This window comes from Lemur catta, chromosome 6, assembly GCF_020740605.2.
Source record: "Lemur catta isolate mLemCat1 chromosome 6, mLemCat1.pri, whole genome shotgun sequence".
Taxonomy (NCBI): Eukaryota; Metazoa; Chordata; class Mammalia; order Primates; family Lemuridae; genus Lemur; species Lemur catta.
Genome location: NC_059133.1, coordinates 42,014,378 through 42,037,067, shown reverse-complemented (window position 1 = coordinate 42,037,067; position 22,690 = coordinate 42,014,378). Strand labels below are relative to the sequence as shown.

At 32.4% G+C, this 22,690-nt stretch overlaps 1 protein-coding gene and 1 pseudogene across 2 annotated transcripts in view; one reads left to right on the top strand and one right to left on the bottom strand.

The window, feature by feature from the left end:
* Positions 1 to 22,690, bottom strand: part of ZFC3H1 (zinc finger C3H1-type containing) — a 50,779-nt gene that overhangs the window by 6,249 nt on the left and 21,840 nt on the right. The window contains exons 8-27 of the mRNA XM_045553362.1: positions 22,447 to 22,656; positions 22,079 to 22,243; positions 20,344 to 20,481; positions 18,973 to 19,094; positions 18,416 to 18,565; positions 15,683 to 15,857; positions 15,296 to 15,427; positions 14,373 to 14,915; positions 14,181 to 14,290; positions 13,242 to 13,373; positions 13,014 to 13,135; positions 11,967 to 12,068; positions 11,656 to 11,775; positions 9,634 to 9,817; positions 8,125 to 8,311; positions 6,659 to 6,847; positions 5,806 to 6,043; positions 3,290 to 3,395; positions 3,010 to 3,208; positions 2,377 to 2,471 (exon numbers count right to left, since the gene is read on the bottom strand). Of these exons, the coding sequence (XP_045409318.1) occupies positions 2,377 to 2,471; positions 3,010 to 3,208; positions 3,290 to 3,395; positions 5,806 to 6,043; positions 6,659 to 6,847; positions 8,125 to 8,311; positions 9,634 to 9,817; positions 11,656 to 11,775; positions 11,967 to 12,068; positions 13,014 to 13,135; positions 13,242 to 13,373; positions 14,181 to 14,290; positions 14,373 to 14,915; positions 15,296 to 15,427; positions 15,683 to 15,857; positions 18,416 to 18,565; positions 18,973 to 19,094; positions 20,344 to 20,481; positions 22,079 to 22,243; positions 22,447 to 22,656 (3,419 nt within the window). The remainder of the gene's footprint in view (positions 1 to 2,376; positions 2,472 to 3,009; positions 3,209 to 3,289; positions 3,396 to 5,805; positions 6,044 to 6,658; positions 6,848 to 8,124; positions 8,312 to 9,633; positions 9,818 to 11,655; positions 11,776 to 11,966; positions 12,069 to 13,013; positions 13,136 to 13,241; positions 13,374 to 14,180; positions 14,291 to 14,372; positions 14,916 to 15,295; positions 15,428 to 15,682; positions 15,858 to 18,415; positions 18,566 to 18,972; positions 19,095 to 20,343; positions 20,482 to 22,078; positions 22,244 to 22,446; positions 22,657 to 22,690) is intronic.
* On the top strand, positions 21,017 to 21,608 carry LOC123639514 (annotated as a pseudogene). Its single transcript, XR_006735744.1, has one exon. The product of XR_006735744.1 is annotated as a 60S ribosomal protein L17-like (transcript).

The following is a 22,690-nucleotide window of genomic DNA, read 5'->3' as shown; positions in this document are numbered from 1 at the left end:
AAAATGACAACCTAGTACAACTATTTACCTTGGATTTTAAAATGATTGCAAAGGAATAAGTTTTAATGGATTAGACAGACTGGGAGACAAACACAACAATAGAAAGAAATGGGACACCTAGAAGTCAGGTTATCCTCCTGACTTTATCCTAATAACTAGCTATATTTCCATGAGTTAATCACTTAACTTCAAAGAATTGTAGTTTCCTCAGCTGAAAACTGAGGGGGTCTAAATAGATGATTTCAAATATTTATAAAACTACAATCACTAGGCTAACTTAAGTACGGTAAATGAAATCCCCAAATTAACTTTTCTGGCTATCCACTTAATCTTCAAATTGATTTGAAACACATGAAAATTACCCTATTTAGTTCTTTCTGCTTGTTATCTTTATACTAAATGTCACAGAGAATTGATAGAATTTAACGCTAGGTAAATATAGTGCTAAGTACTCTGCTTTACAATTTCTACTCGTGAAATTTTGAAAGTATTTTGAACCAATTAAGAGCACTGATTTCTCCTATTAATATACTTTGACTATATTTATATCAATATACAATAAGTATGGCAATGCAAAAATTATCCATTGCCATTCTCCTAATACGACTTAAAAGACTTTCTACATTAACATAAATGCACAATCCTTGTGGAAACAAGGGTTTCAGTATTGTCTAAATAAACTATACACTGGACACCTTTTTCTAATTCTTGTTAGTTATGAATTTTGATTACTTCCACAAAAGAATTTAATAAAGAAAGAAGACTCAGTAAACAATGAGAATATTTGGAGGCAACCCATTTTTCAAATTTTTGTTGACACTTATTTGTTCTGCTTAATTAAGCAGAGATCAAGATCTGAAGATCTTTGATTAGTTACCAGGGCAGACACTGTCAGCATATTCTTTTAAGCTAAACCAATTACCTCCATGCCTAAGGGAAGACCAGAACCAGCAAGTCTGTAAAGAGTTTGGTTCAGCCTTGAATTAGTCGTTTGCCTGAGTTTGAGAAGTTAAAGGAAACTAATTTAAACAAGGGAGAAATTGAGTATGGGAAGCTATAAATTCCTTATAGTTTCATCCTTTTCTATTAATTTGCATTTAAAATTATTTCATTTGTAATTATTTTTAAGATATTAACCTGGATGTGGCAGAGCAAAAAGAATTTCAGCAAGGGCACTAAACTCACTGTCAATAAACTTGCCACCATAAAAGGACAAATATAAAGATCTAGGTCTTGGAAGGAAAAGTGACCCCAAATCTCAAATAAAACTACCATGTTCACAAAAAATTCTGGGGCAGATGGACCACTTACTTAATAAAATTTGGATTATTTTTTAAAATCTGTTTTTATATAACACTGCTATCGGAGGATGGAAAGGGGAGTAGGAAAGGAATACTGAAGAAAAGAAAAATATGTATTTGTAAGCGTTAGACTTGCTAACATAAAACAAAGATTTTATTTTCACTCATCAATATTTTCCACAAGAAATTTTTTGGGGAGATATCTAGCTTAGGTCTTCCTTCTTTGAGTTCTTCCTAACATAAAATAATAGCGTATGTCACAATAAAATATATTCATTTTGATACTATTTTACTTAGGGTCAAACTATATCTATTTTTGTAAATATAGTTTTATTGAAACACAGCCATGCCCATTCATTTACATATTGTCTATGGCTGCTTTCTCACTACAACAACAAAGCTGAGTTGTTTAAAGTAGTGATAGACCATATACCCTGCAAATCTAACACATAAAGTTTGCTGACCCCTGTAGAGAGATGAGGGGGAGGAAGGAAGAGAATTTTAAAAGCCTCCCCAAACAACCATTCTTCATATTCTGCTGTGGCCTCTTCCTACAGCTGGAACAAGAACTCTAAGCAAAACAAATACAGTAAATACAGAGCTCTATATGAGCTATTGAGAAATTGATGGTTGAGAAAAGAATTCTCTCTGAAACTCTACTTAACATTTCACAGGCCAGAGCAGTTCTTTTTGGAATTAACAAAAAAAAAAGAGAAAACGGTTTATTATTTACATCCACTTCAGATCACCAAACAAATAAATGAAAACACATTTTTTTCCAAAAATTACCGAGATTTCTCAGGATAATTAGTTGCTATAACATTAAGCGATAAAATAATAAAAATAATGTAAAAGAATGAGTCACTGCAGTGTTACCATAAACCTTACTTTGCAAAGTGTCTTTAATCCAAAGAATGTAAAAAAAAATTTTTATATCTTGCTTCCATTTTTATTATTCTATTTATTCTACTGCCCTCATAACAGTGGCATATTTTTTTAAAAGTCTAAAATGTAATCTTTCCACTGAACTGTACTATCTCTTATTCCTCTACAAATCAAGAGTTCTATAACTTACCGAAACAGATCCAAGTTATTATACTTCTCAAACCCGGGTTTAAAGAAGGATGCAATAAATTTCCGCAAAAATGGAAGAAGATTATCGCCTCGATTCTATTTTTAAAAGAGGGAGGGGGATATACATCAGCCTTACAGTGTTTAATTAAAATGTTTCAAGGGAGGAAAAAAGCACTTTAAAATAAAATATACTGATTAAGTTTCTTGGGTGGGTGAGGGGTAGAGGTGGTGTTTGAGACACATTCAAGTAACTTCTATATTATAATTCCCGAATTAAATTCAACTAACCATTAAACAGCCTAACATCCAATACTACCTATCAGAAGCTCAAATTTCAAGCACCAATTATCTACTAAGTGTCTATCACATGTTTGGCACTGTGGTAGGTGTTGGGACTGTAAACATAAGACATGGTCCTTGCCTTCAAGAAGTTCTTTTGTATATAAAGCAGCTATAAACAAAATTACAAAGCACTGTATTAAGTGCAATCGTAGAACTATAGCAAAGAGAGAAGGAATACCTAACACAGTTTGCAAAGGGCAAAAGGACCAGGAAATGCTTCCTGGATAGGCTGATAAAAAGGAAACTTGAAACATAAAAACATTATATTTAAGAATTATGAGACATTTTTTACCTGCAAGATGAAGAATTTGCACATATGATAAAAAACCTCTGCATTCTGAGGATTTTTCTCAAATGCAGTAAGCCACACTGCCCTGGCTTTGTCATGCTGATTTGTTTGCAAATATAAAGCAACAAGGGCTTCCAACAATTGGCAGTTCATGGGACATGATTCCAACAAACATTTACAAAGCTCCACTGCAGCCTCATACCTTAACAAGAAAAAAAAAGCCTAAACACATGAAACGATCAATTTTTAACACAAGGTTAGCTGCTTGGCAATTAGGTTTTACCTCTCTAGGAGCTGGTGCAGAGCAATCATGTTTGTGTAAAGTGGAAGACAAGCCTCTATTTTTTCCTCAATAGTAAGGCTTTCATCTGTGCAAGCTTTCACTGCATCTATCCAAAAACATCACAACAACATGAATCGAACATAAAATGAATTATGAGACGGTGTTATTTCAGTTCTAAGAGACCAATGGGAAAAGATGACCTATCCCTTTGCTTGCCCATCATCTTATTCACCTTTGTTGAACTCTTGGCTTTTATCCAAAGGAAGTAATTAAAATAATCTCCCAAATCCTAAAATCCAATCCCTTTCCCTCAACTCCCCTGGCAAGAATAAAACCATCCCACATGAGCTCTCGTATCAATGCTTTTGCTTAAGCAAGTGTCTCTGCAATTATCCTAAATTCCTTAATACTCACCTAAAAAAAAAAAAATCACAGAATAAATTATCTTTTTATTTTTCCCTGACCACTGCAAAAGTCTTGCTCTGCTTGTCCAATAGCCATTTACGAAATTTCCCCCTAAACTAGATCCTTTCCTTACTCCTTCAAAACACACTTTTCCCCTTGTAAAGATTTCATTACTTAATCCTGTTGCTTCTTATAAAATGGTACAGTATTTTACTTTGCATAACTGTCACCATTTCCTCCTTGCCCAATGGTAGCATGATTTCTCAGATTTACAGTTTCAAAGTTAATGTCATCAATTTGAAATTGTGTTCTAGGTTCAAATATAAGGATTCATATCTTATCAAACCTAAGCCCTCACCTCTGCCCTCATTTTGATTAGCATATGACAATGTTCTTCCTATTCTTTTTAATTTCTTCTTGCCTCTGCTTCCAAGAGATTATTTATATTGCCTCTTAGCCTCATTCATTGACTCTACTCTCCCTTATACCTCTTATTGCTATGTTCTTAAATCTCATTTCCTCAGACAAAATGTCCCATAGCTTCAACTATTAAATAATTTACTTTGTAAGCACATTAAAAACTGTAAAGCACTTTGTAACACAGTAATTTCTATGTTAATAACTCTCAAATCCATTTATCTATCCATAACTGTCTACTTAAGGTCCACTTCCTTACTTCCTTCTGCCAACAATCATTTCCACTTGAATGACCAATTACATTCACAAATACTATTCCTACTACCAAAAACAGTTTTCCTAACTTACTAGTTTTTTATTAATGACACTTTTCATTTCATCATTCTCAAAACCCTGAAATTGTCTTTGATTATTCCTTCTCCTCTTCCCTGACATTTAATTTGTACCCCACATATGGTAACTTGAAATGTCTCTAACAAATACTCTCTTTCTCAGGTTACTTTTCTTGTGTCTCAGTTATGGCCATCACCCTCTGGTTGGTTTTCCTACCACTGGTATAATTTCTCTTCAAGTACATTCTCTCTTTCTTAAAAAACCTCTACTGCTATCATCAAGTCTACCATACTTTCAAAGTTCTTGTCAATCTGGTATCATTCCATTTATCAAGCTTAATCCCACTATTGTCTAGCACAGAATTCTCACTTTGATAGTGATTATCCCTTCTTCCAATCCCACTTCAAATGCACGGCATAAATTCCTATATACTTATTGCTTTTTGTTTACTTAGCTCCCTTAACAAAAATGACCTTTCTTTTCTTTCCTGTCTTCACTGTGTTATTCAACAAGCATTTATTAAGCACTTAATATCAGACATTCTTATAGGCCCTCAGAAATATAGAGATAAATAAGGGTCACCCTGGCCCCATCTTGAGGGGACCCACTATGTCAAATCATAGCTGTGCTTAAAGGTCCAGCTTCAAGTACAAATTTTTCTACGAAGACGTCCTTGATCATGCCAACCTACAATAATCTCTTCCCTTTGGGTTCATAGCCTGTACCAAATAATTATATAAATCACAGATCCTAGTCTTTTCTATAGCATACAGTTTAAACTATGCACTAATACAGTTAGTTATATGGCCTTGTATGTTTAGTAATTATTTCAAAGGTATAGATTTTATCTTGCATCTTCTGACTAGGCTATACACTTCTTTTAGAAAGGAACAGGCTTTATACCTTGTATGTGTTTCACAGCAGACATATCACTTAGTAAAATCAAAGTCACTGACTAATAGAGAAAAAAATTAATTGAAAAGACAAGACATATCCTCTTAAACTTCTATCTTAATGGATTGCTAAAAAAAAAAAAACCTAGTTCTCTGATTCAATCAACTCATCAAACCTATAAAATCTGTATTATATAATTTAGCTGATTTCCTTTGTCATAATCAGAAAAATAAATCATATAATGTAGTTCTTGGTTTTCATAGATGCCAATGCCCATCTTATCTGATTCAATCCTTAATTTTTTAAGCATTTACATAATAAATAGTTAAACTACAACCTGCAATATACAGATATAAATTTGTTCCACTTAATTATGAAGAATCATAATAATGGGTGCTTAATTTTCTAAACATTGATGTTATAATTTGTACCAGTTGATGTTATAATTTGTAAACATTTATACTTACCTTCAAAAACTGCTAACAACATGTCAGGATTAGTCTTTACATCCTGAACTGCTTGCCATGGCATTACAAATGATTCTGTGTTAACAATTCTTGAAGGATTGGCATTAGATGGATCATAAAATTTTGAGGGGAGAATGTTGAATTCAATAAGATGTATGTAGGCCAGCCAAGCAAAACATCGATCACTTGGTTTAAGGTATTCAGCTATTATTCCATCATTAGTCGATTTCAATGCATTCTAGGTAAAATAAAAAAATAATCTGAAAGTGTTTTTTTAAAAAATGACTTCTCATACACGATGATTTAAACATAAAGGTAAACAAGTGTTAATTTTGATAGTCACTAATTTTTTTAACGAAAAAATTCTTTAGAGATGTCAATACCAGATGAATATAATTTCACTATGCTAAAGTATATGGCATAATTAATGGAAAACACTGAATTTACTTGTACATTTTAAGTGTCTTGATACTTAAAATCTAATAAGGTAAAAACAAAACAGTAAAAAAATAATTTTAAAAACCACACTCACATAAGATGATTTCCATTATAGACTGATTTTTTTTCCCTTATGGTTTGAATCTTGAAGTTTATCTGGTAGGTACTTAACACACAATAGTATATTTTCATTTAAACTTTATAAACCTTATTTAAACCTTATATTACCCCTACCAAGCAAATGAGCAAATAAAGTCATAAATGTAACCAACATTACACAATTTACTAGTAAGCAGCAAAACAAGGATTCAAATCCAAAAGCTGTGCTCTCACCCTTAAATAATGCTACCTGTAATGTTTTAGACTTTTAAATTTTTTCTACAAAATATAATTAAATGCTATAATAAATGTTTACCTGAAAAATTGCTAGTGCACTTTGACATCTTCCAGTAAATATGTGCAGCTGAACTCTAAACAAAAGAGCCTCTAAAAGCTGAAAGGACAGAATATCTGATGTTTCCCGCTTGGCTGCTCCCATCAGAAATTCCATCATTCTCCCACATACGTAATCCTTTTCTTCAAAGGTACTTTCTAGGTGTAGAAACTGCCCAAAGGGATTTCATATGTTAATCTTGCTTTGTAGGAATAAACTAAAACTACAGATTTGTCACATTTCATTAAGAAACTGTCTCATACCAAATCTTCAGTTTCTACAAAAAGGATAATTAAAAAATGTATAAACCCATTTTTCAGTATTATAACCTAGATTTCCCCTTCTATCACATGTTGCAAAGTGGAATCAGATGAAAACTAAAACAATACAGATATACTCTCGGAGTCATCACTGAAGCAATTTCATCTCTCTTTACCTGATTCTAAAGGTAAATTGCAGCAAGGCCATGATGGATATCCAAAAGTTCACATTTATGATCATATACAATTTGCATTGCTTACGTGTGTGACTATATAACAATCTGAGATGGTATTTATATTAGAAATGTATGGCAAAATACATTGAAGACCAAACAAATTCAAGGAAAAACATTAAATCTTTTGAATATTCCACACCCTATAAAATCTTGTGGTGATCTATAGCATTAACTTTGGTACAAGGCTCCAGGTCAAAAATCAAGCATCCTTTACTGTTCAAATCTATTCAGTACCTGAGCTCAGAGAGTAAGAGTTAGAGTAGCAAATTCATTCATTAAAAGATACGATGTTATACAAATCTATTTGGTTCTGAATTTTAGTTAGCAAATAAATGATATATCTGATAGCAACAGATTTATCTGAAAACGTAATCTGAATCTAATAATTCCTGAGTTTAGCTAATAAAAGTTCAGATTAATGAATACTTATTTCACAAGTGGATCAATTATAACTTTAAGTCTGGGTGGAAAACATCCTATTCTTGGAGAAAGAGGAAGAACCCATTTTTTTTTCCAACCAAATCTTTGTATTTTGGCAAGGTTTCATATTAGTGTTGATTGTAAACTACAACTATTTCCATAAAGAATGAAGAGACCAAATTATTTGTTGTCATCCATAATTTTATACAAGCAATTTAAAAGAAAAAAAATTTTGAGATGTTTTGCAAAAAACTACACTTAACTTTGTCCAAACTAAAACTGTGTAAGTACAGTTAAGTGCAAAATATTTAATAATTTTATATTTTTTGCTAACCAATAACGTTAACAACAACAAAAATCACCTCTTCACTGAATAGTTTCTTTTTGCTTACTTTGTATTAATCCTGATCCAGAAGTGGCTCTGAGGTTACTAGAAACTGAAAGTAAAATTATTATATCTGTATCCAGATAAAGCACATGCTCTATCAATATTTAAGATGACCCATAGAATTATGTTATCTTTCCTACTCACAGTCCAAAAGCTTTGATAATCAGGAGCATATTCAACAGCTGTTTCACACATTTCCTGCACCTCATCCTTGGTTCCTCTTTTGGAGAACAATCTAAGGTAATGGCACCAAATTTCTGGATTGTCTTTGTTGTTTTCCAATGCTCGAGCCAGAACATTTAAAGCAGAATCTAAGGATTCTGAACACAGCCTGTATGTTTTAAAAGAAAAGGCAGGAGCTTTTTTTTAACTAATACTTAAAAACTTAAACAAGTGTAATTAGTCAATTTTTAAATTTCATTTTCTATTATGCAAGGATCACATATGACTAAGGGCAATAGATTAGGATTTTCAATCACATGTATCCAAAAAAAAAGTCCTGATTTCCCAGAGATCCAACAATTTCTTGTTAAGTGAATGTTCAGTAAGCACTTACCACAGATAAAAACACAGTGTTATAAAACCACTAAGATTATCAACTTCAAATGTGCTTTATGTCCATATTCAGCAATACCTTTTATGATTTACACTGTTCAGGAACAGGAAAAGTTAAACAATTCTCTCTCAAGGCCAGCTACCGCCAGCACAAAAATATCAAAGCTTTCAATATAATAGTTCTTTTCAACGGTCAAGGGCTTGCTATCTTTTGGAGAAGATAATTCTCTCTCATGATCCTATTCATAAAATTATGTACAGTTCTTTTGGCCTTCACTCAGTAAATGAGTCAGAAAAGAAAACACTGTAACATATCCCATTAACATGGAAATCACACACAAGGAAAGTTAAATAAGCACCATATCCAGGCATGTGTGGTTTATTAGCACTCCGCAGTGCTGTCTTATTCAAAAGTTTATACTTTTATAGTATGCTTTAAGATAGTCAAATGTGCCAGAGAAGCCTGAAAAAAATAAACCCTTTAAAATAGCTTTAAAATATGATTATAAAAAGATTATTTTACTCCTGGTTTATCTCTACTATTAAAAACTTGAAGTCAGGAGATGCCATTTGCAACAGGAGCTATTGGTTATAAAATATTACTATTTATCTTAAATACACATAATTTAATACCATGCACAGGAAAAAAGAAAATTCACCAAAATTTAGAGGTTTTTAGATAAGCTTTAAATCTCCATTGCAAATTAACATAAAATTTAATCTGTTCCACTATTATTTTTATCATAATTTTATTAAGAGACTATGACTACTTGATTTTTTAAAAAAAACTAATAATTAATCCTCCCACCACTCAGAATTTACTGTCTTAGCTAATCCTACTTTAAAATGAGAGCCTACTGGAGTTAAAAACTTGAGAGTATAATTTATTACCCATACACTGAGCCACGCACACAAACTCAAGATCTAATCTTAAACTTTTCTAATAGCTTTTAAACAATAAAATGCTTTTGGCTTTGTCAAAAAAACAAAGAGTCCATTGATACTAGGAAAGAAACCTGATTACCATAGGTGAAATAAACCTCAAACATAAAAATATAAATGTATAATAGTCTACACAAAGATTTGAAGCTGGCCTACCCTTCATTTTGATTCAAGTACTTGTACGCAAGCTTGATCCAAAGTTGTACATGAGAAGGATTTTCAAGCACACTTGCTTCTAAATTAGCAATGTCATCAGTCTCATTTGTAAAGTATCTGACATCATCTGGAGTGACAACTGTATCCAGAGCTGGAACATTTATTCGCTTCTCTGATCGGAAAGCTGTAAGAAAAAAAAAGTATCATTAGCTTAATACTTTCTTTAATCCACAGACCCAAGAAAAAATGTTCAGTAAGCACTTACCATCTTTGAGATAAACTAAAAACTTAGATTCTAAATGACAGGCAGGAGCTTATAGCTTTAAGGTAGAGCTATCATACATTGGGTCATTAAATATGAAATGTCCTATTTTGAATCAAAAGTTTAGCTTGTTATATCTCAAACAAGAAGCAGTACAATTAATCAAAGTATGCACCTAAACTATCAACACAGTTTGCCATCTTAATTGTAGCTTGTTTACGGCAGCAGCCAAAAAGCCTGGAGAGCGAGTGGCAATGAAATCACCAAAGGCATTTTCCACAGCTTGTTGAGAATTGAGTATTTTTCCTTGCAAGAAGTGATCCAAAGCTTGGAAGAAGTAGTTAGTTGGTGCAAGGTCTGGTGAATGTGGTAGATGACAGAGAGTTTCCAAAGCCAGCCTCTGTAGTTTGAGTAATGTTGTTTTTTGTGACATGTGGTCCTGCAAGAGGATAGGCCTGTTTCTATTGACCAATCCTAGCTGCTTAATCACAAGCATCCTCATCATTTCGTCCAACTGGTTGCAGTAGACATCCAGTGTAATCGACTGACCAGGTTTCATGAAGCTGCAGTGGATAACAGCACTGAACCACCAAACAGACACCACTAGCTTTTTTTGATGAATATTCAGTTTTAGACTGTGTTTCAGCATTTCATCTTTATGCAAACATTGTGCCCAATGCTTGAGATTGCCAAAAAGAATCCATTTTTCATCACACATAACAATACGGCATAGAAAAGGTTTGCTTTAATGTCATGACAGAAAAGAAAGGAAAGCTTTGAGATGATTTTTCTTCTGATGCTTGTTTAATTCAGGTAGTACCCATCTGTCCAGCTTCTTTCCCTTGCTTATTTGTTTCAAATGGTCCACTACTGTTGGAATAGTAATGACAAACCTTGCTGCTAATTCACGCATAGGTTGAGATGGATTCACTTCCACTATAGCTTTCAGCTCATCATTATCCACCTGGGTCTCAGGCCACCCACATGGCTCATTTTCAAGATTAAAATCACCATAATGGAACGTCTCAAACCATCGACGTACCGTGAGTTCATTAGCCACATCTTTCCCAAATACTTCTTTGATATTTTGAGCTGTCTGTGCTGCATTGGTTCCACGATGGAACTCATATTTGAAAATAACACGAATTTTTGACTTATCCATGTTTCACAAAAATTGCTCTAAAAAAATCTGAAAGATAATCATAAGCCAAAATGTGCATTTGAAAGAATGAGGATGTATCTTCACAATAAAAATAAACATAAGTGTCAACATGAAATGTCAGAGATATCAACTGCCAAACTTAGTACTTAAGGAAATCAGACATTTCATACTTAATAACCTCATAATTTATCATCCAAACTTACAGCAGGATAATAGGAGTAATTAGGACTCTCCTAGCAAACAAGAAGTACAAGTCATCCTATTTTAAAGATAAGTGACATCATCTGATAATTTATATTCATTAAATTATAAATTATAATTAAGAAATTAAAAGTTGTAATTTATGAAGATGATTTATTCCACTATATCCAAACTAGAAAAAAAGTATTACATTAATGTAAATAATCACATGAGAGTACACATATCTTTGATACTTGCTAATCCACAAACAGTAAACAAATTATGCAAACTTGAAATTAGAATGCAAAAAATTTTTAAAACTAGGGCCAGTACAACACCAAAAGACTAGCAAAGTGTTAGATAAAGATAGAGCACCACAATTTAATAATTCTGGATCTTAAATTACATAATTTCTTACCATACTTAATTGGTCCTATGGACTGTTCTTCATCACTGCTGAAGCTATTCTCTGAAACAGGTTTTCTCCAAAACTTTGGCTTCCACTTTCTTTTATCTTTGTATGTTGTAAATGGAGGTGCTAACGTAAACAGGAGAAGACTGTTAATTGATATAACTAGGTTTTTATCCTTTTGAAGGCTACCCAAATAATATTTAAGAAGAAATACATTTACTCCATCTTAGAAATGATATCTACTTTATATTAAGAACATAAAACCAAAAAGAGAGAGAGGGATGTACACACATACACACATATATATGTATACTTACTATGACCTTTACTTTCATTGATATTGCTAACAAGGAGAACAGACATCTGGTCCATTGACATCCGATCTTTGTTTATTCCGAAGAGTTTTTCAACATACTTTTCTGAAATAAGAGCAATACTATCTTCATAAAAACATCAATTACAAAGACTGGTATAATTAAAGAATATGACACAAAGAATAGCTTAAGAATTCAAAGAAAAGTATATGGCCCTAATCCATAACTCCTATGACCTTTGAGAGGGCAAAACCTACATTATTTTAACTACTATGGCAAACCCTACCACATCATACACCCAATTTGGGAAGGAAAAAAAGTATCTCCTGAACTGAACTCAATAATTAAGAAAGTTAAAGTCCCAAATTGGGAGTGATGAAATAGATTCAGTAAGTTTACAATCACTTTGGGTTGTGATAACACCAATTTTAGTAATTATCAATTACCTTACTTCCAAAAGATTTGTAGTTTAAGGTTTATTATTAGGCACCAAATCTAGGGAAAACCTTAACAATATTTGCTCAAAATGTCTGATAGTAATCTATGCTTTCTACAATATCTAAGTATATGAAGTACTATTTCATTATAGAATTTGAAACTACAGCCATCTTAACTTCCAGTTCTCTATTTTTGAAAACAGTAAGTGAAATCAGAATGTTAAAATCATTAGTAAATTTCTATACAAATAGCTTAACATTTGCTTTTAAATAAACTGAACTATTTAGATGAGCTCTGTCCAAAGAACTTTCTATAGCATTGGAAATGCTGTTCTATTGGTAAATACTTGCCACATATGGCCACTAAGCACTTGAAATGTGGCCAGTGTAACTGAGGAAGTAAATTTTTACTTTAGTTTTAATTAATTTGAATTTAAATAGCAACATGTGGTTAGTGGCTACTATACTGGACACAGCAGATCTAGATAAAGGGACATAGGTGAATATATTATATTATTGTAGCTATTTAAAAACATCAACAACTAAACATAAAATTTTTAAATTGCCTAAATTCAAATTTTCACTTGGGGAAGAATAAGAAGTTTTTAAAAACCTGCAGCAGCAGCAATTTCTTCATCAGTGCTTGTTTCTGAACAACCAATCAAAGACAGATTGTACGACAGAATGTCCTGGAATAGCTGTTTTCGGCTAAGTGTATAGTCTTCTATATGCTGCCTAAAATAAAATAACAACACAGCAAAGATAATCATGTGTATATTAAAGTTAAGCAACGAAAACCTCCTTGCAAATTATAAAATGCTCACAAATAAAAACAACTCACCACTGACAATCATCATCATTACATGTTCCTGTTAGATCAAAACGGCAGAAACACTGATCCGGTTCAATCATATTACTGTATGATACTGAGCTTAGGGGAAGTTTTTCCTTGGTTCGATAGTATGGACTAAATCTAAAAAGAGAGTGGACAGGCATATTATGCTCCATAAACATTCCTCAGAAAACTAGGAAAATTTTTTTTTTCTCAGTTAAGATTTCTATACTTTGAACTTAAGAGCCAGAATATCAAGCAATAGGAACAAGCTACTTTTATACCAAGAACATAAAAGATTTGAAATAGAAAATAAAAAACCCTGTATTCTAAAAGTAGTGTTTTTTTTTACCACATAATAAAATGCTGTATAATATGGGTATTTCTTGCACACATTACCAGCCAACACACACCCACACAGACACAAATATAGGGAAAAAATCTATACTACCTAGAAGGTGCTTCATAATTTTATGATAAAATGATACCCATTTAACAGTCTCACAACTTCTAGAAGTCTAAAAAATTTGTGGGACAACCTCCCACAAAGTTAATCATCTGAGAATGTCTAAATAAATTTTATGAAGGCTGGCTAAGGCACTCTTTAGACTGAACAGTAGTAAAATTAAGAATCAAAAATTAAAAATCCTCCAGGTATTTTTCCTAAAATCCCTAACACAGAGAAATCCAGAGTTCTCTACATTTCTACCAGTAGCCAGAAACTGGAATTTGATAAGAAATGATAAATCCAAGAGTGCACCAAACCTCACTTCCAGACACAGTGAGTCCAACAGCAACACATGTAATTTTTATTTTCCCTAAAAGGACAGGTTCATTTTCCAGTGACCATGATTCAACTGCTTTTTCATTTATCAAATATTCAAGGTAAAATATTAAGAACCAAGGAGTAATCCTGAAATTCAACCTTACTGAATCTTTCTTTTATACCTGTAGGACTTAAAAACTAGAAGAGGACTATGGTAGGGTCTAAAAGGACACGGCTTCATTTCTGTTGTTTTACTCTGTGCTGTGAGAAAATCCACATCCACAGAAATCTCCTGCAAAAGAAAATAATAATTCTATAAGGCAAGTAAGAATGAGACAAATTCTAAATTTTATAAATATGAAATGTTCAGTTACCTGGCCATGAAAAACCTTTTCTGTAATGCCTGTGGTGGTTTTTAAAATCAGCTGTTTTAAGCTGTCAGCTTTTGAATACAGTTTTTGCAATTCACCAATTTTTAACCCTAGAAAAAGTTCTGGTTTTTCTACAGTATTTTTATTAAGTTTGTTTATGCATTCTTTGTTAGGGGTATCAGTGTGCTTAAGGTTAGGTTTAGTAAAAGAATTGGATTCTAAGAAGGATCTTCTTCGTTCTCTGTTTGAACCAGACAAAACTTCATCATCAACATCATTTTCTTCAGTGTCCAGGGTTAATTTATCTTGCGTCAGATCATGAAGTGAGGGTTGAGGTAAAGAAAATTCAGCTTCCTCTTCCACAACTGGAGCAATATTTTGTTGTTCCTTTGCCTTAAGAGCTCGGGCTTCTTTTAATTTTTGAATTTTCAGGGCATATTCATATTCAAGTTTTTGTAATCGTCTTTTTTCCATAGCAATTAGTTCTGCTGAATGCTTTCTTGGACTTGATACTGGAGAATTGTCCAGTCTCATCATTTTGTTTGGCTAGGGAAGAAAAATGATATAAATATTTTATATCACTGTGATTTTATAAACAATTTTTGGTAAAATAATCATGCTATCCCTACCATAGAATGCCAACATTACAAAACTAAATCAATATAGAGACTAAAACAGAGTTTAACATAAGTCTCCAACAGTGTTGCTAGTTAATCTATGACCTACAAAAAACCAAAGAACAAAGTCAAGACAAAAAAAAATTTTTTTAAAGTAAGCATCCAAAAATGTGGATGTCATTTAAAAACAAAGCTTTAATCTTATTCTCTGAATTTACAGGAAAAAGTTATTTTATACATCTATTACCCTCAAAAGTATCATAAAAACTTTCTGCTTTCCAAAAATAAATATTTCTACAAACAACTTACTCCAAGGCGATCTTGTTCCAGTTTACGTTTTCCTATTTCTTTACTAGCCACTGCCTTTGCCCGAGCAAGCTCTTCTCCATATTTTAGGGTCAATGCTTTCTTAAACGTAACACGTTGTTGAACTCTGTGAATCTGAAAATATAGAATTATGAAAATGTAAATGAAAACGTTTGGAGAGGAAATTTCTTCTTCTCAAACACTGCAGTTTTAGGGTATTAAACTGAAAATAAAAATAATCCATTCTGTCTCAATGCAAGACTAGAGTTTATACATATTTTGATGACTTTATGGGGTTTTTGGTCTTACAGAAAACTTGGCCTATAAAAATGTGTAGTAAACAGAAGGTTATATTAATAATATTTTAATTTTTTAAAACAGGAGCATTACTTGTTCCTGAAGCTTCTTCAAAAACATTTTGTTGACAGTGAGAATTTTTTCAGTTGCCTGAAGCTGTTCTGTGAGTTTTGTAATCTTTGTTTCAGCATTTCTAACAGATTCTTTCTTCTTAGCTTCCTGCTGCACTAGATTCTTTAAAACAGATTCATCTTTCATCAAGAGAATCCTAAACAGGAAATAACAAAATTCTTATTTAATATTTTTCTAAACTAGCAGATTGACACTATCAGAATAAAATATTTTCAAAGTAGTAGACCATTTTAAAAAACATATCTATAATATGCAGGCAAGAATTTAAAAGGATGAATATTTCTACATTCATCAATCACACAGGTATTTAAATTGACACTGTTATATTTTATAATTTTAACTATGGGTTTGATCTTTTTTTAAAAATATCATTTAAGCCTGAGTTAATGTGAATTACAGTTGTAAAGTTTACAGTGAATGTTCAATGTTGGCTGAATCTGACCCTGTATGGATCCTGAACAATGAGTGAAGTGAGGGTTGAGGTAAACTGGAAAAGTTGCTATGTTCAGTTTCATTTATAATGTTCCTAATATGCACTCAAATAAACATCTAATAAATATAAGCACATTTAATTAACTTATACATCTCTAACTCATTTTATCCAAAGTAAGGCAAGGAAGGGGAGAAGAAAGTCTAATTTTTAAATACTTATACATACATACATAAATTTGAAACTGAGAAAAACAGAACAGAAAGACAAATTCATGGATATGAATAAGTTTAAAAGATTTTAAATATTTCACACTACTGAATATGTGGTTAAAAAGAATGAAACATGTTTCCAGAAAGATACCAGATTTCATTAGTCACAACTACTGACATCCAGAATGAATCATAAAGACAGAGCATATGTAATAGGATAGGGAAGGGAAAGACACATAAAGAGTTTTTATAAACTTTTCATTTGTTATAAAAGTCATTAAATAGAATCTAAATGCTTTTAAACTCTTTCAAAATATATATAATACCATTTCTCATTGATAATTTTGGAAATTTTATTTATATTTCATCTATGAAGCACATTTTTCAGATCTCTAACATCAAGATGCCATTATTGCATATCATAGTTTAACTATCAGCATTTTCCTTTCTTAATAGTACATAAAATAATGGTACGCCTTAGATGTAATGAAATATGGTAAGTTAAGCACAAGACAAATATTTAAAATTGAAGAACTTTATAAACATTATTTTCAAATGCATTTTATTTTGTTCAGAACACTTAATATCTAATATCTTACTCGTAAATGAAAAACAAAACATATTTGTATATTTAATATAAAACCTTACACAGTCAATATCTCCTTGAGATGTCTCTGTTGCCTTATTAAAACATACCAAATGACATTCTTTCTCATGGCTTAAAAAAATAAAAAGAAAAGTGGCTATTATGTTAGAAATGAAGCTGTAAATTTTTATTTCTTTTCCTTAATTAACTATGGATGAATGAACTTTTCAAGCTTGTTTTAAAAACCATTAAATTGTTCAAATATTATTAATGATTTTCAACATTAAGAGTTAATTCATCACTATAATAATTTTTTACTACCATGAAGTTCAAGAACTGGTTAGTCAGTTACTAAAAATAGGACAAGAAAAGTCTTACACAGAACCTCCCCCTTAATTTGTAAACCTAAAAGCAGACTGGCAGAAGAAAGCTCACAAATGTCAAGGATAACTAAAACCATTTTGCTCTTCATCAACTAATAAGATGTCTGGAGTGGAAAAAATATGTACCCATAATATTTCTATCAAATATATGGTAATACCTTCAAATGAATTCTATCATTTAGTATGTTCATCTTGTGAGGTTTTACACATATTCTCAAAATTTTCAATCACCACTTGAACAGCATAGCGATTTCATAAAACAAGAATTTTTATGATCATAACTTAATATTCATACTTTATAACACTATAATTTGACCATATGTCATTGATCAGACTAGATGATGACTATTTCCAACAATCAAGCTCACCTTTAACAAAAAAAATTAACTATGGGCCAGGCGCGGTGGCTCACGCCCGTAATCCTAGCACTCTGGGAGGCCAAGGTGGGTGGATCGCTCGAGGTCAGGAGTTCGAGACCAGCCTGAGCAACAGCGAGACCCTGTCTCTACTAAAAATAGAAAGAAATTATCTGGCCAACTAAAATATATATAGAAAAAAAAAATTAGCTGGGCATGGTGGCGCATGTCTGTAGTCCCAGCTACTCGGGAGGCTGAGGCAGGAGGATCGCTTAAGCCCAGGAGTCTGAGGTTGCTGTGAGCTAGGCTGATGCCACGGCACTCACTCTAGCCTGGGCAACAAAGCGACACTCTGTCTCAAAAAAAAAAAAAAAAAAAAAAAAAAATTAACTATGGATGCATAGTTCTTCCAATGAAGATATTTCAAAAAACATGCCAGAAGTTTTAAATAAAATTCCAAAGAGGAGAGTTTTATAAATATTTTTAGCAATGGATGAGCCACGTTATCAATCTGAAGGGCTCCACTTTCTTTTGAAGGCTTAGTATTTTTATTTAAACATTCATTCTATGATGTTATATAAATGTGTAATTCAACAAAAAGGTAGACTTCTACAGTTCTACCAAGTGTAAGTAAAAATTTGTAATCCTATATGTATAAATGACACACCATAAAAATATATTCCTCAAATACAGTAATAATTAGATATGTGAAAATAATAAGGCTCACCTATGTTTTTTAAGTTTTGCTTCTGCATCTGTAACCTGCTTAGTAACCATGGCTATTCTGCCAATCCCATCAATTTCCACATCAGAGCTGGCTGGGGATGATGAACCTGTTTTCAGCTGATCTGATTTAATTAAACGCTGTTTCTCTCGGCTAAAATAATCAATAAAGATAGATGCATTACACTCAAGAATAAACTGAAACTATTTTTCTTTAAAATGTATTCCATTTCATAAAATAAAAACATTAATCACACTAATAACAATTATGAACGATGACCAATATGTATGACCCGAGGTGGCATTCAAAGATGACACTGTAGTCCCTCTCTTTGAGTGCTTTTATCTTTTTCTAAGCTGGTTATATCACAGTGCATCATTGTATTCAAGTCTATACATGACCATCTGGCTCCCCCTTCTGTGAGTTACAAAAACATTAACTGCATCTTGGGAAAAAAACATCATCACTTATTTCCCAGTGCCAGTAAACTTTATAAAGACTAAAGGAAGTTCTGAAAACAGAACATACCTTTAAAGCTAACTACATAAAATTACACTTACTTGGCAATCTCTTCCTTTAACAATCTATATTCAATCTTCTTTTCTTCAGGCAAAGCATCAGGTGTTCGCAAAGGATCGTTTTCTTTTTCAGATTTTGGAGGTACTTTCGGTTTTGAAGCTTGCTAAAAAACATTTGAAGTCAACAAGATCAACAGCTTTCAAAAATTTCATACTAAGATTTATATACTAAAAAAATTAATTGACCATATATTTATCTGTGGGTATAATTATGGATGGCCCATTATGTTTAATTTTTACCACACACTGCCTTGATTTGTGTTGTCTTATAGTAAGTCTTAAAGTTGGTAGATAATTCCTCCAACTTTGCTCTAATTTTTTTCAAAATCATTTAGGCTATTCTAATAGAATTCATTTGTCAGTTTTACAAAAAAAAAAATCTTACTCCAATTTCATGTGAATTGCACTGAATGTAAAGAACAGTTTAGGGAGAAGTGATATCTTAACTGTATTATTTATTTCAATCCATGATCATGGTATGTTTCTCAATTTATTTAGGTGTATTTTGATTTCAAGATAAAATTTTAACATCTTGATCTTAGGCATATTTTATTAGTTTTATACCCAGAGATTTCATGTATTTTTGCTGTGTTTTGATCTCTAATATAAATGATGTTATTTTTAAATTTTAATTTTCAGTGATTCATTGCTAATATATAGAAATACAATTACTCTTTGTATACTACTTTGTATTCTGTGACATTGCTAAACTCACTTATTAAATATAATACCTTTTTTCTGGTATACTTTTTGGGATTTTATGAAAAGAAAATCATGTCATCTGCAAATAAAAAAAAATTTGCATTGCACATTGTAATCCAGTGTATACTGAATACATTTAGAAATACCTGAATATCTTCATTATTTTCTATTCCTTTTTCTAAAACAATCTTGGTTGATAACCACCAAAATAATTGTATAAACCACCAAGTAGTCAAGACCTACAGTTTGGAAAATCACTGAATTAAGACATTTCTAAACAACTGTTGCAATGGGGAAAAAGAATGAGTTGTACTTAGATCGCACACTTTAATAAGAACTCTTTTCTGGTAACATAATGCAATTCTAAAACAACAATTAATCTCTGTAGTACACAGGACAATTATCCAATTTTACTATTTTGAAGGGACCAGTTAATAGGAAACACAAATCAAGGAGATTTTTAATAGTAAAACTGATCTAAATTGATACATGCTTCATTATTTAAAGTCTTAATAACATAAATACTTAAAATATGTCCACAAATCCATGTATTAAAAATCTTTAACTCTAAGGTCTAATTATCAGGAAAAAATAAACTTTAATAATTGTTGACAGATCATCTTTATTTTCACCTCTCATTATTGCACCTACCTCAGCGGTTCGTCTTGCTTCTTTAATCATGGACTCTAATCCACCAAAAACACTATTAGTTGATTTGGAAGCCTCTCCATCAGATTCACTGTCATCTGAATCATTTAGTGTTACAACCACTGATTTATGCTTTGGAAGCTACAAAGACAATATATTTGTTACTCTTGATAACAAAAGTATGTCTATTCTTTTATTGGCTCTACCACAATGAGGGGCACAGCCTTGGACAAGTTTTTAACATCTCTGAATTTCAATCCACAAAAATAATGGGCTCCAAGTAAGCTGTCTATGGCTCTTTCTGGTTCTATTACATAATTGATTTTATCTCACTCCACTAATACTGGTTATATGCCAAAAACATAAAATAGCCTATATTCTTTAAGTCTTTCTAGACATTATTATGATTACCTCCCTCATTAAATTTTATTTTCTTTAACATTCTATAAAGAACCATAATGCCATCTAAATTAACCCTTTTAAAACCAAAGAAAAATTATTTTAATAATGCTACATAATAATTAAAAAAATGTTGTAGTCTTTGTGGTTACATATAGAGAGTTAAGCTGCCAAAGTTGGTTTCCCTAACACAGGCAAGATTTCAACTTGGCTTTGTTCCATTTATTTTACTTTCAAGCCTTCAGAAAACAAGGTAGAGAGGCGGCCTGAGGTGATCGGTGAAAATGGTTCACTATTCACTTGACCCAGAAAACCCCACAAAATCATGCAAGTCAAGAGGTTTAAATCTTCGTGTTCACTTCAAGAACACTCGTGAAACTGCCCAGGCCATCAAGGGTATGCATATACGAAAAGCCACCAAGTATCTGGAAGATGTCACTTTAAAGAAACAATGTGTACCATTCCGACGTTACAATGGTGGAGTTGGTAGGTGTGCCCAGGCCAAACAGTTGGGCTGGACACAGGGTCGGTGGCCCAAAAAGAGTGCTGAATTTTTGCTGCACATGCTTAAAAATGCAGAGAGTAATGCTGAACTTAAGGGTTTGGATGTAGATTCTCTGGTCATTGAGCATATCCAGGTGAACAAAAGCATCCAAGATGCGTCGCCGAACTTACAGAGCTCATGGTCGGATTAATCCATACATAAGCTCCCCCTGCCACATGGAGATGATCCTCACTAAAAAGGAACAAATTGTTCCAAAACCAGAAGAGGAGGTTGCACAGAAGAAAAAGATATCCCAGAAGAAACTGAAGAAACAAAAACTTATGGCACGGGAATAGATGCAACATAAAATAAATGCAAATAACAGCAAGAAAAAAAAAAAAAGGTAGAAAACTGTGTCTTCAATGTCCCTTAACAAACATCACAAATAAATCATTCCATTACAGTACAGTCACTGGTTTGAAAATATGGGCAAAGTATAAAAAGAGATGAGAAAAATACAAAACATACATGTTGTTAAAACTGACTCCAGAATTGATAGAAAATCTGAATGAACCAATTTCCATAGGAAAAAAAATTGAAGAAATGGCAGAGAAAAGCATACCACACTCTGATGAGAACAATACTTCCCCAAATACCCTATCACCAAACACTACCAGTTTAGTGAAGACGTTGCTCTCACTTCATCAATAAAAAATAAATTTTAACAATTTGTATTTTTATGAATGTATGTGCATATATAAATAAACCAGGGAGTAGGAAACAGGACAGCAAAACTTCATACAAATTTCTCACAACCCATTTGAATAAAATATTAAATTTTTTGTCTGTTTTTACCGAGATCACAGTTCGTGGAAGACGAGGTCCTCTGTGAAACTTTGGATTCTGTATCCTAGGCTGAGATACCGTATTAATACTGACTATTGATAGATTGCTTCTTGGCACAGGCTGTGAATTGTTCAGAACTGGAGGTGAAGGTGGGTCACTATTACTGGATGTTTCCTAAGTAAGGAAGAGATTGCTGTAAAACATTACTACATAAAAAGAAACTTCTATCATCTTTAAAAATCTTGAGCATAGCAGTATAAGACTTATTCTTACTTTGCTGAAAAGCCTAATGAATCCCAAATAAACAGAAAAAAAAGTAGGACTACCCTAAAACTAAGCTCAAGAGCACCACCTAGAGATTCAGATACCTAAATTACCTCTGGCTTAAAAGCTCTTTTGTTTGCTAGAGATTTAAGTAGCTCTTCTCGAAGCAGCATTTCTTCTTCCTCTTCCTCATCTGCAAAAGGTGGCTTTGGAGGCTGTTCTGGATCTTCAGGTGGGAGAGGTGGTAAAGGTGGCAGAGGAGGTAGAGGTTCAAGAGAAACACACAAGCCTTCCACATAAGGCTGGCTCAAAGGTGGCATAGACTATTTTTTAAAAAGAAATAATTATTACAATGCA